We start from the raw sequence: 19,102 nt of genomic DNA, 5'->3' as shown, positions 1-19,102 counted from the left end.
AAAATTCAAAAGACTCCGCATCAAACCAAAACCAAAACCAACCTTTCTCAAGACTATAAAGATATAAATAAACATGAAAATTTACAGTGTACAGTAAAATGTATGTTTATTAGCATTCATCAATATTAAAATAGAAATCTTTCTGGTAATTCCCCAGACTACCAAGAGAGAGGCCAACTGTTTGCTTTTTATTTTGCAGTCATTACATTTACAATGTAAAACATAAACAACCACCTTGGTAGCTACTGGGTGCTGTTCAAGACACTTAGGTGATGAAAACTAAGTTATTAATATTATTATTATTATTATTATTATTAATAAACTGTGTGTAAATATATTTTCTCTAAAATTCACATTTCAGCTTCTGTGTCAGAATCACCCTCCTCCAGCTGATCTCAGGCAGGCTGTCAGGATTGTGGATGCAGAGAAACACAACAGACGGAGGATTAATTTGATCCAAGACCAGCTGAGCAAATTTCCCATTAACTGTTGAGCACCTTCAGGTTACTGCAAGTGATTCAACTCCTCAATGTACTCCGAGCTTTTTCCTCTGGCAGCAAAAGAGTTCAGACAGTCAAAGTTTAAAGAGTATAGCATGTGTCTGTTCATGAATGCTGCACTAAGCTTTAATGGAAAAGTTCGACATTTTGGGAAATACGCTTATAAACTTAATAGTCTGGCATTAACCGCCCTTGTAAAACAGTGTGAAACTGTTTTTTTTTTTTTTGCACTTATGTGTATGTATGGATTAAATATAGAAGATAGAATATGTTAATCACATTTTTTATATTTACCATGGTGGTATAAAACCTCTCATCTGACACTTGGCAAGAGAGTGAATTTGCATATTCTGAAATGCTGAATTCCTATCAGGATTCTGGGATGGAAACTGGCTGGCATCTGACAGGACCTAATAGGCAGTAAAGGTTGACCACAGAAAGGAGCCATTCATCTTGAACAAACAGAGTGCAGATCTGAGGAGACTTGAGAAATTACAGCTGGATTAAGACATAAAGAAAAGGTCTAGTTTCTGTTGACTTGAGACAAAATGTTTTTGGCATTCCTCATTTATATCACAGAACTGAATTTGCCGCACAACTGCGACTGGGAAATACAATATTTAACTTTGTTTAGAGCTGTATTTGTTAAGTGACTTTTGTTCTCAAAACTGCTTTTGCCCCTTTTTTAACTGTCAAAATGTAACTTTACAGGATCTTGGTTAAATGTTACTATACCAGAAGAAGACATTCTCCCCCTATGAAGAGGTACTTACAATCTGAGTTGATGCATATTTGAAAAATCAAATCTGACTTCACACTTTGAAGTCATAGACTTCGATAACTCCACAGTGTCTTTAATGAGCTGTCACCGCTGGGGACACCTGATTTTGTTGTGTCCCGGCATGTGGCAGATGCTGCAGGTACGAGGTTTCTTAGCAGCTGGAGGTTTGTTAGCAGAAGCATCTCCCGTTATCTTCGGTCTGTTCCCTCCTTCTCCACCACCACCATTAAATCCACCACCAAAATCACCTGACACGAGAACAACATGATGTGGTTAGAGGTCACTGGATAAAAAGCACCAAAGACTTTTCTGTGCACACAGACAGACGGTACTGTGTCAGCCTGTTAAGTGGATGCCTCAAGGTCTCAGTGCGAGTGTTTGTGAGTCGTGACAGCTTTTTATTTATCATTAAGTATAGATGTAGGTGAGCAGGTTCTCTCTCTGTTGATCTGAGTGTACTTTGTGTGCGTGTATTTAGATATTTTTGATAAACATGGTGCAAAGGATTTGTAATGTATAGTTTAAGTGAATGTATTAATGGGTGAAATGGGGTCTGCTTTGGATGCCGAGGAAAATGGTAAGGAGTAAGTATGTGAGAAATACCGCAGAACAAACAAAAAACATTTGAAATGAAAGTCTAGTTTTGGTCAAAATTAAACCCAGGTGATGGTAACAGTGCTAAAACTCTGCTGAAAGGAGAATATAGTTCTTTATGCAACCAAGGTGTTTCAGTGATCTATTTTTAATCCAGTCAGAATGAGTGAATCTTTTCAAATTCAAGAAAAACATCTTACTTAAGACTTACAGAGCCTACAGCCATGCTGCCGGCTCTGTAAGTCTGTTCTTTCTTGTGCTAAAACGCTCACTGTGGCAGTGCTAACATGCTGATGCCTGGCAGGTTTACCATGTTCGCAATAGTAGTTTAGCGCGTTAGGATGCTAACACTTACTTAACAGCACTAAACACATTGCACAGAAATTTAGTCATAAACCAAAATAATGGAAAAATGTAAACTGTGACCAGTTGGTGGCGCTAGAGGATCAGTTAAGGGAAAGAAAGTTTTTTCAATTCATTTGGGGGGGGCATAAATGTGTGTGCCAAACTTCATGGTGATCCATCCAATAGTTGTTGAAATGTGCTAGCAAAGCTAAAAACATCACATTCAATGGATATTCATTTCAGACCTCAGGGTGATAACAAGTAGAACATTTGAAAAGCAGTGTGAATTTCTGATTTGTGTGTGTGTGTGTGTGTGTGTGTGAGAGCCTTGCCTAGTGGACGGGCGTTTTCATCAGCCCACAGGAAGAAGCCACACTGCTGGTCTCTTGGTTTCCCACAGGTGTAGAATGTCCGACCCTTGTTTGGACCGTCTTTCTGCACCGTGCGCATCACTGCCGTCTCATTACAGTTACACATCGTCTGTCCCACATTTCCTCCTGCACCCCCTTCCTGCCCTCTGCCTCCTCCAGCAGTGTTCCTGAACCCCAGAGAGGGCCTCGGAGGCTGGGAGGTCTGTGGTGCTTGCGGCGGAGACCCCTGCTGACTTGGCTGATCCGACCACAGAAAGAAGTTGCAGCTTCCATTGTTGCACTTGTAGAACTGGCGACCTTGGTTGGGACCTTCCTTGCGCACCGTCAGGAGGAGTGCCTCTTGACCACAGTTACACACAATGACATCACTGTTGGTGTGTACACTGACACTGCCTTCAGCAAGTAGAGGTCGTGGCGGGGCGGGACGGGAGGGGACGGGAGGGAGGGATGGCTGAGGATTTGAATTTGGGGCTCTGTGCGGCTCGTCCCGCCTTCCTCCCCCTCCTCCTCGGAGATATCTCAGGTCCAGCACCTCTCTGAGCGTCTCGTCACATCCACCGATGCAGCCAACAAATTCTAAAGGCATCATGGGAGGGAGGCTGCCCCTGCGGAACTGAAACTTCAACCTGAAGAATACAGGACACACCTCAGTGTGAACTAACAACAGCATGAAACAAATGAACTGTGCCGAGTCCAACCAGTTTTTACAGGGCTGAGACTGATTGTTGATAACAAAGACAGATCAGACAGCCAGATTTTATGTCCTGTCATAGATATAGAATATTACATATACTGGTATCATGGTATTTGTTGGATGGGAACAGTACATGAATACAATTATAATAAAGAATTCAGCACTTGAGGTCATATCAATATTTTGTCCAGCAGACCTGACCGTTTAACCACTGTTCAACCATTTTTCAAAAAATCTAAACATACTATTTAGATAAACTGTGCCGATGAGCTTTTATGTTACCGCATTCATTTGCATTTTCTGTCTTAAACGTGAAGCAGTGGTTGGCTTTTGTAGGTGAAGCAGAATGTAGCAAGTGGCAGCCTAATGAACAATAATTCTGCATGATGTTAAGTTTTTAAATGTAGTAAGTAAACATGACAAGTGGACTGTAAATACACAGAGTTTTGGTGGTGGTTGAGTTTGAGTAAAACAACATAATTCATGAAATTTGAAAGATGAGGTTTTCTAATAAAACTTAAAGCAATGAAAAGCGATCCACAGTTTAGTTCACATTGACTGCTGTTGACTGTGTGAAGAGTTTTGAAAGACTGAACTCCGTGTTGAGAAATACATGAACTCTGTGCACAAAAATGTTAAAATACCATCATTTAACACACATACACACAGTACACTCAACGAACACTGTGTGTGTTGCACAGCTGCTTTGGAATAATACGAAAAGAAACAGTTTATTACTGCACATCTGCTGTTAACAGCATCTGAAGTTATCTAACAGGCTGAAACTGCTGGGTGAGATCTGATTAAAAAAACAGTGATATTGTTTTAGAGTAAGTGCTGTAGTTCAACTTTGAGCTCCATACCAGATTGGTTGCTATGGTAACAGATGCTGGTGTGGAGCACTTTGGCTCGATGTGAGTGAGTGTGCCCTATATTTGGACTGAGCTAAGCCACGTGCTCAAGGGGTTAACGCCCACTTGTGTAAACAAGAATTTGGACAAGTTTCTTGCACTGCTGAAGCCACTGAGAGCTTCAGCTGGGTTTGTTGTTGTGTTTGCACACCAAAGGGCGCCTACATACACATCTCATAATCTAAGAAATGCAAACTGTGTGTCCGTGGCAAGATAAGGTACTTGGTGTTAAATGCCCACTGATAAGAATATAAGTTAAATGTGTGCATGTTACTGTGGGTCTGACTTTTGCTGGGAGGAAATTATTTGGACGAAAGGACTAAAAGATCTCTAACACAAAGTATTTATAACACAGAGCACACTGGGGTTGAGGCGGTTTCCATGGTATGAAAATTGAAGGTTATCACACAATGTACATTTGCTCCTCTAAGGTATTGAATTCAGCCATATTAGTGTAATATTTTGTGCATTCTATTATCATCCATTTGAGGGTCATTGTAACTGATTGTTACCATTGTGTAATTGTGTAAACCGAGATATTTCCTGAGACGGTTATTCTACCTTGAAAATCATACAGTTGCAACCACACTGCACACAGTAAAAACAAATGAGTAGCAAAATTCAAACCAATTTCAAAGTAAGACCATGCATTCTGAATGATTTATTCCTCATTGCATTAATGTGACAACCAGGGACTGAAAAAAGGAGACTTTGTTGGGTAAGTCAGTGAGGGTTAACTATTTGGTGCTATAAGATTTCAGTGTCCTGGTTGTGTATTTAATCCCTTCTCTGCTTTAAAACTTTCCCAAGAGGCTTTGTAACAAACAGATTGTCAACTGTTGTTCTCAACTACTAGTCTTTAATTTTGTTATTGTATGTATGTGTTTGTTTATTTAACAATATGGACCATATAGATAAACACTGTTCCATACAGATGAGCGATGCAACAGATATTATGTATACATGGCGTCAAGCTGAAGCTAATTTACAGTCTGCGTCCCCTTTTACACCTAAGTTAACACAGCCAAACAAAGAAGACTGATGATGATTCACAGGAGACAACCAAGTCAGCAGCTCTAAGGCCGCACTTAAAGTCAGCATCCAGACATGTTCACATTTCTAACATGCTGAAGTTAAGCAGGTATGTTTACCATGTTGGCCATCTTAGTTTAGCATGGTAACATTTGCTAATTAGCACTAAACACAGGCAGCAACTGAGGCTGATGAGAACATCATCAGTTATTTTTTTAATATCTGTGCAGTATCCAAATTACCTTGGTATAATATAACATTCTGAAACATGATAGTTTACATTGTATGAACGTATAGATTGTTTGTGTGTGGGGAACACAAAACATTCTCAATTATAAAAACATGGTGACTTACAAACTTGAGGCTTAGTGTAACTGAGTGAGCAACATTCAAATCTGCTCATCTAATATAATAATCACAAAATATGAGCACAAAATAAAAAGATAAATATGAATAATTTGGAATTATTGAATAATAATTGGCAGGTAAAGTGATTCTTTGTGCGAGTGAATCATCAGTTTTATCGTCTGAGTCTCAACCTATATTGATTGTAAACTAGTTAAATTGTTTCCTGTGTTTGATGTAACGTGTACAGCTCTGTGAGATGAATATTTAGTATAAAGTAAATACTTACATTTGAACAGGGTGTGGCCGACAGGTGGGACAAATGGTGTCATCTCTGCTGACCTCCAGCACCGTTTCGGGGAACCACACTGCTGTCTTACAGGCTGGGTAGCCCACGCAGGACAGGTACTTACTGCAGGGGGACAGAGACGTGGTTGAAAGTTCAGGAAGACAGACAGCATCTTTGTTTTCACGTGACAAGATAGTTTTAAGCTTGTGTCTCATCTCACCCGTTTCCCTCCCTTTTCGTCTTCAGCACCATGTCCCGCCCACAGCCAGGGCACTTCCTGACCGGCAGCGAGATCTCCATTTCCTGCTGTTCTGTTTCAGTGATTTGTTGAGCTGCACCCAGATATGGTGACAGGGCTTCATCTAACCTGAGACAATAACAGAAAAAGACTTCTTATCGTGGACACAACAACCACTAGCCTGCAGTGATTACAGGACAGGTGTAACTAATCCATTGTTGTGAAATACGACACGATTCTGCTCATTTGGGTACAAATGGTGCATCGGAAACACACAAATTTAAGGTAAATTTAAAGTCACTAACTTCTTTGCCTTTTTGGCAGACTCAATAAACACAGTCTTGTATTTCTGAAGGTGGTGCTGCAGCACGGTCTGTTTGTCCTTCTGGCCCTCTGATACCAGCTTGAGGTCCGCCTCCAATTCAGCCCGCAGGTACGGTTTGGACATCTCATAGCCCATGGAGTTGTAACCTAAACAAAGACACATTTGTATAGTTGATGAGTAACATATTTGAATGATGGGGACAATGGCCTATCAACATGCCTATGTATTAAACCCCACAGTGTGTGTGTGTGTGTGTGTGTGTGTGTGTGTGTGTGTGTGTGTGTGTGTGTGTGTGTGTGTGTGTGCATACCCTCCACCAGTCCCATGCCGAGTTCTCCTGGGAGAAACCTCTGGTCATCTGTCAAGCCCACATACATGCGACTCTTTATAGTCTCGATGTGATCAGCATGGGTTGCATCTGTGCCTGTAATACACACAGTTCATACAGTACAGTTTGTTTTAGACACCAAACAGTTACTCATGAACAAACAATACTTCTATGTTTACTCGATTCAAAGGTCACTAAGTTTGCTAGGTTTGCTTTAAGTTTCTCTGCTGTTACTGAAAAAGGTACTGTAAAATCAGTAATAGTGCAAATGAGTCACCAAACACACCTCGACACACACAAAAGTCCTTTGGGAAATTTTTTGTGTGTGAAAATGTAAAAAAAGATACAGGTGGCTAAACACACACACATTTGCACAGTTGCATCCACAGAATACTGTATGTGTACGGGTTGAATGATGAATAAATGTACTGATGTGATAGAAATGTATCTTTTCTGTACCATTTCTACTAATGTAGGTTTTAACGTATGTGTGTGTGTGTGTGTGTGTGTGTGTGTGTGTGTGTTTGCACTGTACCGATGCCGTGCTTCTCCATCAGTGATATGAGGTCGGCTTCAGAGAGCAGCAGCGGAGGAGACGTCTGTCCGTCCACCATCTTGATAGCAGAGGGTTGGAACTGGGAGCCTTGCTCATACACTGGAATCAGCTAGCACATACAGAGCAGCATTACTAGGATCTATCCCACACAAGCAGCAAGAGGCAGCAGGCAAACTGGAGCCACACACAACATACTCTTTAAAAGCAAGGTACTTAAGTATTCGTAACTGAAATTTCTCTGAGCCTTTAGATGAGGCAGACAATTCTTTAAGCTTTTTACAAGACAATAATTTCTATTTAATGTGCTCAGACAAAGTAAAACATCAGTATAGTGAGTTCACAGAGTTCACAATCTGTTGTCAATCCTCTCTCTCTCTCTCTCTCTCTCTCTCTCTCTCTCACTCACTCACTCACACACTCACTCACTCACACACTCACACACTCACACACTCACACACACACACACACACACACACACAAATACCTTAGTGCTCCACCTGTCATACGGGTAAACGTCCAGGTAGTTCCTTGCAATGATCATTAGTCCCGAGGTGGAGAACCTTTCCTGGGCGATGTCTATGTCCACCACAGTCTCCTGACCCAAAGCATCCTGGGATACACAAGCCAGGAAGTGCCGGACAATAAACTCGTACACACGTCCTTCATTGCCCTGGACACAGAAGAAACAGAAAATCCGTTGTTCACATCGTCTGTGTTCATTTCCAGATGCATGTGTGTGAATATTCATGAAATATTTAATAACACATTTGTTAAAGTGTGTATGTTTGTGTTTGTCTAGACACTTAAAGGGCCGGTGTGAAGGATTTAGTGACATTTAGTGGTGAAGTTTCATACTGCAACTAACTGAACACTGCTTGCATCTCTATTTGACATTTTGGGAATGACAAGGGGCTGGAAAGTGCGTAGGAGGAACTACGGTCGCTACAAAACTTGTGAAAAAGGCAGAAATCCATATCTACAGTCAGTGTTTGGTTTGTCCGTTCTGGGCTACTGTGTAAACATAGTGATTCAACATGGCAGACTCCATGGAAGGTGACCTGCAGCTTCTGTAGATAAAAAACCCTCATTCTAAGGTAATGAAAACACAATGACTCCTCTATTCAAGTGATTCTACAAGGAAAACATACCTATTATTATTATATTATATTATATTTCTGCCATTTATTCTCACACATCGGATCTTTAATATACATATACTTCAAAGCTCATCAAATGCCAATAAACTAAAAAGGACATGTGGCCTAAAAATGTTTTTTTGTTTTTGTTTTGCCCTGTTTTATTATCTTGCATGAACAACTCCTGCGACCTTTGGGCTGCCAATCTGTGAAATGTTTGAGTCCATTGTTTCCAACATATTATATAAAAATAAACAGTTTAGAGATATAACAAGGACTGGTTGGGCACAGAAAGACCTGTCACCAATGATCAAATGTTTGTATTTTATTAAGACTGTTTATTATGATTCAAAATGTAAAAAAACAAGAACATTATGTTAGCATAGTTTTTTTGTTATCCAGAGGACAGACATTCAGATTAAGTACATTTGCACAAACTGAGCGGCAGTTTTTGTGGCTTTACCTGCAGTGTATTGGAGTACTTGGTGGGGTGTATGGGGGGGTGGGCTTGGTCAGATTTCTTGCCCTGCCGTGGTTTGGGACCCCCAGGCTGGTCGAGCACCCGCTGGGCGAACGTGCCCCAGATGGGGCTTAGTACCTGCTGCTCCACCAGGGGGCTGAGAGGCAGGCTTTCGGGAAAAATGTTTGTCTCTGTACGGGGGTAACTTATAAACCTGAGCAGAAAAAAGAAAACACACACAGTCACAACTCATCTTCACACACACACAAATGAAAAGGAAGTGCTTTGGAAATGTGACATTGCTGCTAAACTCATCTATAAAATGCCTGGAAGACGCCACCCTGCCAGATGGTGTCTTTTCATGTACAAAAATAGGCTCGACTTTGAGGTGGTATAACAACCCGGTAAACAAAAAAAAAAAAAAAACATTTGACCGCTTCACTGAGACCACAAAGCCTCTAATAAGGTGGCTTCAATCCAGCTTTCTGAGTGAAACAAGTTCAAATGAAAGATCAAAAATACTGTGGGAGGGTAAACTGATAAGGACATTTAGCATATGGTCGGACCAACATAACACTTTGCTATGTGGATAGAAGTATGCATGCACATTAACTAACATGCACTCACCCATTAGTGTAAAGCTTTTCTGCAATTTTCATGGTTTCTTTGGCATTTATTCTTAGCTTCCGAGATACCAGTTTCTCCAGTTCCTGTTGGACACATAAATGTAGAGGACTGTTCAGAGTGGGATGGAGCAGGGAGGGGGTCTCGATACAAGAACACAGGAGATTGAAGCGGACAACATACTGCTATTTCTGCTGTGCTGTAAAAACAACTATATACACTTTATACTATAACCAGGTGTCTTTTGAGATGCAACATATGTATGTGTTTGGCTGTTCAACTTCATATTCGTACCACAGTGTCCAAAGGCAGCGGTCTCCACTTGTTCTTTGGTTTGCTGGTTACTGAGGTGATTGTTGCTATGGGATTCTGGAAATGAATGAAAGGATGTTACTTGTGTGTACCTTTCTACATTTTATTCAGGCAGGTCGACAATACATTCAAATTTATCACTGTGTCCTCCTGAGATATAAGCTACAGGTTGAGGAGAGGTTACACATGTGTGGATGCACTTACATAACAGGACACACACACACACACACACACACACACACACACACACACACACACACACACACACACACACACACACACACACACACACACACACACACACACACACACACACACACACACACACAAAGTTTGCCCAGCTATCCTTGTTAGGACATTCCCTTGACTTCATTGTGGACAACCAAACCCCTTAACCCAGTACTTCTCAAATAGTGGGGTGTGAAGTGTCAGGGGGGGCGTGAGAGGCAGGGGGGACTGACGGAGGAGGAGAGATGGAGAAGTTTTTGACAGGAGTGAAAAGAAAAACGGAGGAGGCGTCAGAGGAAAGAAAAGCAAGTGACGGTAACCAGCATAAACCTAATAAGACCATTAAGTATGACAAAGCCTTTGGGTTTACTGTGAATACGATCGGAAATGAGGAAAGACCTGTGTGTGTTTTATGCCTAAAAACTCTGGAAGCGGACAGCATGAAACCAAACAAATTAAGACGGCGCCTGGAGACCTTACACCCCAGTTATGTCAATAAGCCACTGGACTTTTTTCATCGAAAACTCGATGAGTATCGCCAACAGGCCGGTCATTATGTGAGCACGGCATCAGTAAATAAAAAAACACTGTTAGCCTCGTACAAAGTTGCCCACCACATCGCAAGACGCAAAAAACCTCACACAATTGCAGAGGAGCTAATACTCCCGGCAGCATTGGACATGGTCACAATCATAGGTGAGAAAAGTGCTGAGACACTGAATACTGTCTCTCTTTCCAATGACACGATCGGGAGACGTATATTTGACATTTCAGACTACCTCCAAGAACAAGTCACAGAACATCTAACAGACAAACGTTAAATATAAGCAATACCCAAATGTTAAAAAGCCATATATCTTTTTGAAAAGGAATAAGCTGATGAAGCTGACAAGTGATCAATGTTTACAGTTAAAAAACGTTTTGAATGTTACTGTGTTAAGTCTATAAAAATGCACATCCCAGTGAATCATTTTCTCTGTTTTGAGAATCACACAGACTAAGCAGTCTTGTTTAAATGTTACAAATTGAGTTAATAAACTGAACTTGGAAACTGTTTTTAGTTGTTACAGATGTTATCTCAGCTCATTTTATTAATCTATTTTGATAATCAGGTGATTGTATGCAGAATGCTCGTGCCAGCAACTCATACAGTGGTTTGTAAAAATAAATATTATCAGGTTCTCAATAGTATTAAAATTCACACATTGCCCCTAACCCCAGGACCTTAGAAATTATGTTCTGCCACATTAGGTCCCCATGAGGACTACTGGTCCCAAAAAGGTCAGTGTTTATACCAGAAAAGGTCCCCAAAAGGTAACAAAAATGCACATCAGACACATACACACACGCACAGACACACAGAACACAAGGCCACTGTGCCTTTCAAGGTGGACAACATCAAATATCACTGTATTTTTGCATTTAAATTAAATATACACACTAATCTGTATTAATCTCCTGTGTTGTTGTGTTTAAGTTTGAATGCATTTTGCACACCTTATCCAGCAGCATTCTAGCTTTATTTGATAGCAAAAGTTAAGTTATAGACAGGAAACATGGTACTAATAACTAATACCTAATCAATTTAAAGTTCTAACTGTGAAAGAAGAGTGGTAGCTACTGCAGTGGTGCTTTGTTTCCTGACAACTGATAAACCTTATAGGAGGTCATCAAGGGTGCAAATGGACCTTAATTCATTAAGTGCATAATTTCACTTGATGCCAATAGGATAGCTCATCTTAACTACAGCTAAAATGTACCAGTAAACACCGAGAAGACTGCTAGAAAGGAAGCATTGATGTTAACAATGTAGGGTTCAAAGTTGGGTGGAAAAGATTGTTCTTGTAAATGTTTGTGAAGAGCAGTGAATGTAAACATGAATGTTGTTTGTGTACAAGAAAATTCCACATGGCACCTTTGAAATCAAATCTGAGACAAGAGCTGAAAGAGGGTAGAGTGGAGGGAACTGCAGGTGATGATCTCTCTCCAAGAGACCCCTTTCACATTATATACATAGTCATTTGATCCACTGTTCATATAAAACCATTGATAAGTGCAGCTTTAATGTATAATCTGGGGACTTTTTTGCTGACCGTGTCGGATTTTTTAGCACTTAAAGTAGAATCAATATATATTTAAATACATTAATATGTACAAACTCATGGTGTGATTTATGTGTTGAATTCTTAAGTTATTTACATAAGAATTCAACTGTGAGTTTTGTTTATTTGTTATTACTCAAGAAACCAAAGGAAACCAGATAGTAACTATTGATTTTTTTGATTGATCCCTGGTGCACAGGGACATAGAGTATTGTGTATATCTGACCTGAGTTTGGCTCCTGATAGTCACATCTTGCTCTGTGGGAAACCGTGAACTAGCTACGTGATAATTACATGCTTGTCAGCTGTGAGCATCTTGGCACATAATAAGTGTTTTTCAGTCATACAGTCATAGATTCAGATGACACCTCCATCCTGTTACCAGTAACTGAGACCACACAAGGTTTAAAACAAAAAGGACCTGAGGCTAGATCAACATAAGATTACAGAACAACAAAATGTATTGACACTATTACACAAATTGTTACAAAACCAAAATGCAAGGGCCCTATTAAATACACAAAGTGAGAGAGGGTGATAATTGAGTTAACAGACTTCATTACAGTATGATACAACAAATTATATTGTCATAGTTATGTATTATTGCACAAGCAATATCATAAGAACTGACACTGTGCAATTTCTAGGAAAAAAGCTGATACTGTGAAATGATTGATATATGTTATATTATTATTATTAGATAGAACAGCTGAAAATAGACAGGAAATGGGGTAAAGAGAGGGGACACGCAGCAAATGGCCACAGGTTGGATTCAAACCCATGGCTGCTGCAGCAGGGACTACTACCAGATGAACGCCCCAAGAATGTAATTTTGACCTGATTTTACAAACATCATTTTGTGGATTTCCTTAATGGTTAATTTAGTGTGTAGGGTCAGAGTTACAGCTTTTATTTTTTTCCCCCCAAATGTTTACAGCTTTTGAGACAATGTAATAGAGCGCGGCTGATATTATCAGGCAATATTGGTATAGGTATCAGCTATATTTTATCTTGTATGCACCGATATTAAAAGGTTCTGGTATATACTGTAATGTAATGTATTATATTGGTGTAACTGCAAACTTTATTCACCAGAGTGCACTGCACTTTACAATACTGTGGAAAGCAGCACAGAGTAAGAGAAAAGAAGCAAGTCTAAACAATGTCTACTAGAATTGGTTGACTATTTATATGTTAAATTATATAACATTCTTTAATACAGTTGTTAGTTTAAGAAAGCAGCCTTCTGAGTACCTTTGCCTAGTCATATCGGTGCAAAATCGACATAATCAATTTTCATTCCAGCTCAAAAATTTACTATACTGGCGACTGTATCGCTAAGCTCTAAAATCAGTATCTGTCAGTCTCTACTAGGGGTGGGTAAAAATATCGATTCATCAATGCATTGCAATATATTTTTTCCCAATTCAATATCGATTCATTAAATCCTCTGAATCGATTTAAGCCCCTGGCCAGGTAGTAGCAGTGTTAAACCAGTGCCTTCAACTTTAAAAGCAGTATAAACCCGGAACAGAGGAAATAGACAAAAGTAAGGTAGTGTGTAAGCTGTGCCAGGCAGTACTAAAATACTTCAATAACACAACAAATTTGCGCAACCACTTAAGCCGACACCATGCAGATGGTCTGCAGCAACACACGGCTAAACCTGTGGATTCAAAACAGACGCAACTCCACAGATCCTTCCTTTGCAAACTGCCGCCAAACTCTGCTCACGCACAGAAGATGACTGAGTCTGTGGCCGTCTTCATATGTAAGGACCTACGACCGTACAGTGTCGTAGAAAACGGGGGTTTTAAGAAGATGGTATACACAGTCGAACCACGATACGCAATACCAACACGCAAACACATGGTGGAAGTCGCCGTCCCGAAGCTGTAATTCTACTTATTACTGAATCGATATCGAAGCATTTAAAATCAATATCGAATCGAAATCGAATCTAATTGTGAGGTTCTTAACAATACCCAGCCCTAGTCTCTTCAACATAATATCTTATTTTTATGTACCCAATGTTTTGTCACTGAAATTTCATCTCTGGGGAAAAGATAAAATAGGGTAAAGTAAATCTTTACTTCTTCTTTTATGTTGTGTTTGATGAGATTATTAGGTACTTGCTGTACATTTAAATGAGATGTAGAGTGGTTATTTCCATTTTAGTTTAATAGAGACAGTCTGCCCTGTGTTGTGGTAAACCTACATGGTTGTGGTAAGTTCAGGTTTAGATAACAAGGCGATTCAAGTTAATCTCTCCTCTTAATTAGCATATTACAAGAATAAACCATACCTCCCTAAAGGAATGGTTGGGAGGCAAATAAGACCAATACAAAGACTAAAAGCATCACTAAGAACATAACTAAGACCTACATTACATTCACGAACATAAACAAGTAATCAAAACAGAACAAAATCAATAACTTGACTGTCTTTACAAGACTTTTGGTAGTCAAGAGTAGCAATGTTTAAACTGAACGACTTTTGGTAGTCAAGAGTAGCAATGTTTAAACTGAACGCTGAACACACATTATATAAAATCACTGAAAGAACCACAGATGTGTCACAGTGACTGTTCTAAAGAAAGACCTTACAATAGCAACATCATCTGACCTTCAAAGTTTACTAGTACATATATCTTAGATATGCTTGTGCAAAAATCTAATACATTGGAGGATTGAGGGAGATTTCTAGGCCTCTTTTAATTCACTATACCACCTTAAGAGAGCAAAGGACACAGCATAGGCACATATTTACACACACACACACACACACACACACACACACACACACACACACACACACAACATAAAACATACAAACACAAACAGACACATACCTCCATGCAGATCTGGTAGAGCACCAGGCAAGCTGTGTGGTTGAAGAGACGGTTTCTTTTCCAACTGAACTCTACGGTGTCCTCCTCCACTTCATGCAGCACTGACAAAGACAGACATAGGAACAGAAGGAATGAAGAGGAGAGAGTCTCGGTTTAAAACCGTTATAGATCCATCTCTGTTGGTTCTGAGTTTGTACCTTTGATCTTGTAGAAAGTCTCAGGTATGAAAGCCTGAATGGCCTTGAAGCGCTCCACCACGAAGCCCAGAGTGGGAAACTGACAGCTGCCATATGAGATCAGCTGATTTGCCAGAGAGTTTGGAAAGATCTTCTGCAGGCGAAGCGTCTGAAATCGAGTGAAGGACGCACCTGAAGATGAGCACAGGAGAGAGAATGGGATCATATTCACAACTTTCAGGCTTATCAGACACATGTTTAGATAAGCAGAGGCACTAGAGTTGTATCATGGATCAAGTGATAGTTAACCAAGGTTGCCATCCAGACTCTTCACCTGAATCAGTGTGTGTCTCTACATATTACTCAGTACAATTTAAGACTGCTACCATACCTATCCGCAGGTCCAGCTCCTGACGGACATCGACAGCATCACTGATGTTAGCATCCGGCTCCATTAGAGTCTCACAAGCTCTCCGAATGGAGTTGGGGGTAATCTCAGAAAATTTTGCCCGAAAGACCTGTATATTGGGCTTCACTAAAAAGCATACACATACACTATTAGCAGGAGCGACTTGAAACATACACAAAAACTGCTTTTTTTAGGCTTTACACAGTCACAGAAACATTTATATTTCTACATATTTGTTTATATATTAAGTCTACATACTAAGATGTACATTGTTAAATGAATAGTTTGACATTTTGGAATAAAAAGATGAGAAGATTGATACCACCCTCACGTCTGTACAGTAAAGAAGCCACAGACAGTAGCTGGTTAGCTTAGCTTAGCACAGAGATTGGGAACAGGATAAAACGGCTAGCCAGGCACATACTCCTCATAAAAAGTTGTGTTGTTTTCATTCTTTAGTTTTTGATCAGATTAAACAAATGTGATATAACGTGTTAATTACTGAGCTTAAGGAAGCACAGTTTTTATTTCTTTTGGACAGAACCTGGCTGGTTCCCTGTTTCCAGTCTTGCACTAAGCTAACTGTTTTCTGGCTCCAGCTTCATATTTACCATACAGACATAAGTCATCTAACTCTCAGACGACGACAACAACAACAACAACAACAACCTACACATTCTATTATACCTGTTTTGCAGACGTCGATGATTTCAAAGCCGATGTTTTCTCCCTCTCTGTCACAATCAGTCCAGATGACTAAGGCCTGGCACTGTCTCGCCTCTTTCTCTAGTGTGCGCTACAGAGAAGAGTTTGAGATGGAGAATGAGGGAGTCATATAAATCTTTCAAGTCCATTTCTATAATTCGGATTCATCATTATTTTCTTTGAATGGAAATTATAAACTCCTACTGATGAGAGATGAAAAGGCAAAAAAGTGCATCATCTGTGCCTACACTCACTCAGAATAAACAAATGATGAAGTTTATCCCAGTTTTATAAAAATAAAACAATTAGGCAATCGAACAAGCATACCTTGATTTGTAGCATGTTATCTGGACAATACTTCTCTACCTCAGCATCAAACAACAGCACAGGATTGCAGCTGTGCCTGTGGACAGAAAAGGTACAAATACGGTCAGTTGTGTAGGATACTGTGTGATGGTGAATATATAACATAACTTAAACTTTAACTTACCATTTCTGGAAGGGCGCTTTAAACTCCATCCCCAGTAAATGGCCTGATACTGATGTCATTGTTACTGTCACATTCTGGAGCGGGACAGAAACATAATGAAACAGAAATATCTGAGACAATGGAAAACACAAAAAAACCCAGATGTGCATATGTAATTATTTCACTGTTCTGTTTTACTTACCTGACCAAAGAGATGGTATTCATACTCATAGATTTTATTAAACTTTGACATCCCTTCCCTCTAAAAAATGGAAAAGAAGACAATCAGTATTATAACAACTGAAGAGAAAAATCTGAAGAACAAAGTTTTATTCTATTCATCATTTGAATTAATATGGTCTGATTTTGGGATATAATATGGGAGAGACTTTTTATTCAAAACATTTTTGAGCTTTTTATGCCTTTAATGGATAGTGATAGCCCGTAATCGACAGGAGGGGGGGGGGGGGCAGCGCAGCAAAGGGCCACAGGCTGGAATCGAACCTGTACCGCTGTGGAAAAGACTCAGCCTTATTACATGGGGCACACAGCCTCACGCTCAACCAGGTGAGCTAGAGCTACCAAGGCACCACATGAGAGAGTCTTTTGAGCTCAGTGGATGTGCCAGGTATTATCCATGAATGGGTGCAAATAAAAGGTGTTGTAAGTATTGAGCAACAGCATGTTGTTGTTGTTGTTTATGTTGTCCAACTAACAGTCCAAAGATATTCAGTGTACTCTCATATATAACACAAGATATCAGCAAATATTAACATTTGAAATGCTAGATTTAGTATTTTTTTGTCAATCAAATGTCTGATATACATCATCCGTTCCTAGAAGGTGTTTGGGGGAGCAAGTGACTCCATGAACACCAGAAAAAGTGTAGTGGTTTCTCTTGTACTAATGTTCAGCCAATATTCTGGTGTCTAACTGGATGCTCAATAATGTATTAGCTATAATTAATGATCTGTAAAGGTAATGGAAAGATCATGTGGAGGACACAAACTGATCCCTGAACAGTCACATTAAATTAAAGTAAATGCTGATCACAAGTTCCCACAGGTGTCCTGATACCCGTGGGACCAACAGAATAAACACAAAACTGAGCACCAGTCAGCCACCAGCCAAATGCCAGTAAAATACAGAGTGGCTGGGAGATTTACTTGACTCAGCAGCCAAAAGACAAACACTGGTAATGTATATTGAGCTCTGGTAAAACATTCACTAGCCATTTGGCCAATAGACACAGAAGTTAATTTTGTACCCTATGAACATATACAACAGGAAAGAAGAAAAGCAGAAAATCCTCACATTTGAGAAACTTAACACAGGAATTATTTGCCATTTGTTCTACTTTAAAGTAAACTTAAGATTGTTTGCCGACTCACTGCCTGTCCACTGCCTTATATTATAGCCTCATACAGAGTGATAACATTATGGGCTGGTGGGCTCCTGGAGGTCACCAACCTTTCTGAACCTGCCGCCGGACATGATCCCGGCGATGCCTTTGGCTGCATCGTTCTTCTCGGCCACGCAGAGGACCCGACTGATCTGAGCCCGGTTGCGGGTCATGTCCTCCTGCTGCGGGGTGTCCGGACACGGGCCACTCTGCGCCGCACAGAAACACCTCCGTCCGACCCGTCCGACCCGTCCGACCCTTAGCCGCTGAAGTACCGATCTAAGACAAGACTTGCCCAGGAAGTGTAGTATCATATCCGTCCGCTCTCACATGAAGCAGCGGGTCGTCCGGGCAACACCACGGCAGCTGTCCTAACCGGTGTTAGCGTGTTAGCTGAGGCAGCTAGCTGAAGCTATGACAACCGCTCCTCAAAACGTTTACTTCTTGTCCGATAACGACAAAAGAGAACCATTAGAAAGAAAAGCTGAACCATAAACAATCTCTAATTAAAAGCTTTAATGAGGAGAAACTCTGACCTGTTACAAACGGGGGCTGTTAGCTCTGTTTACAAATTGCCCGCCTGCCCGTCTGTCTGTCTGACGCTGCCGTAATCAGGGTCGTAAAACTGTCGTAAAGTCCGGGAAGTTTATATAAATAGTAATAACTGTATTAAAATAGAATAATTGTCTACACACGCAGCGTTTGTATAATTATTAATAGAATATTGTTTTTAATAATAACTGTAATGTAAATGTGTTATGTTTTATTTAATCAACGGTAAAAAGAAAATCCACCCTAAATCACAATTTGTATTTTGACATTTCAACATCTACAAATAATAATATAAAACTATTAGTTTGTTGATGTGATATGTTTTTTTCTTAGGAATCTGGAGTTTTAGTAATTCTACAGTTAAAAA

The 19,102-nt window shown here is 40.1% G+C and overlaps 1 protein-coding gene across 1 annotated transcript; it reads right to left on the bottom strand.

The window, feature by feature from the left end:
- Positions 1-89: 89 nt before the first annotated feature.
- top3a (DNA topoisomerase III alpha) lies at positions 90-18,785 on the bottom strand. The gene is made up of 19 exons (XM_051388403.1): positions 18,252-18,785; positions 16,984-17,043; positions 16,803-16,876; positions 16,640-16,715; positions 16,295-16,403; positions 15,590-15,733; positions 15,220-15,390; positions 15,023-15,123; positions 9,824-9,898; positions 9,533-9,615; positions 8,909-9,119; positions 7,794-7,979; positions 7,289-7,418; positions 6,736-6,849; positions 6,406-6,571; positions 6,083-6,229; positions 5,863-5,985; positions 2,553-3,217; positions 90-1,529 (listed from the first exon to the last, which is right to left on the bottom strand). The coding sequence occupies exons 1-19, from the start codon at positions 18,495-18,497 to the stop codon at positions 1,366-1,368; spliced, it is 3,045 nt and encodes a 1,014-aa protein (XP_051244363.1). The 5' UTR covers positions 18,498-18,785; the 3' UTR covers positions 90-1,365.
- Positions 18,786-19,102: the final 317 nt, after the last annotated feature.

This window comes from Dicentrarchus labrax, unplaced genomic scaffold (assembly GCF_905237075.1).
Source record: "Dicentrarchus labrax unplaced genomic scaffold, dlabrax2021, whole genome shotgun sequence".
NCBI lineage: Eukaryota > Metazoa > Chordata > Actinopteri > Moronidae > Dicentrarchus > Dicentrarchus labrax.
Note: the sequence above shows the minus strand (reverse complement) of the source record. Positions and strands in the feature narration are given on the sequence as shown.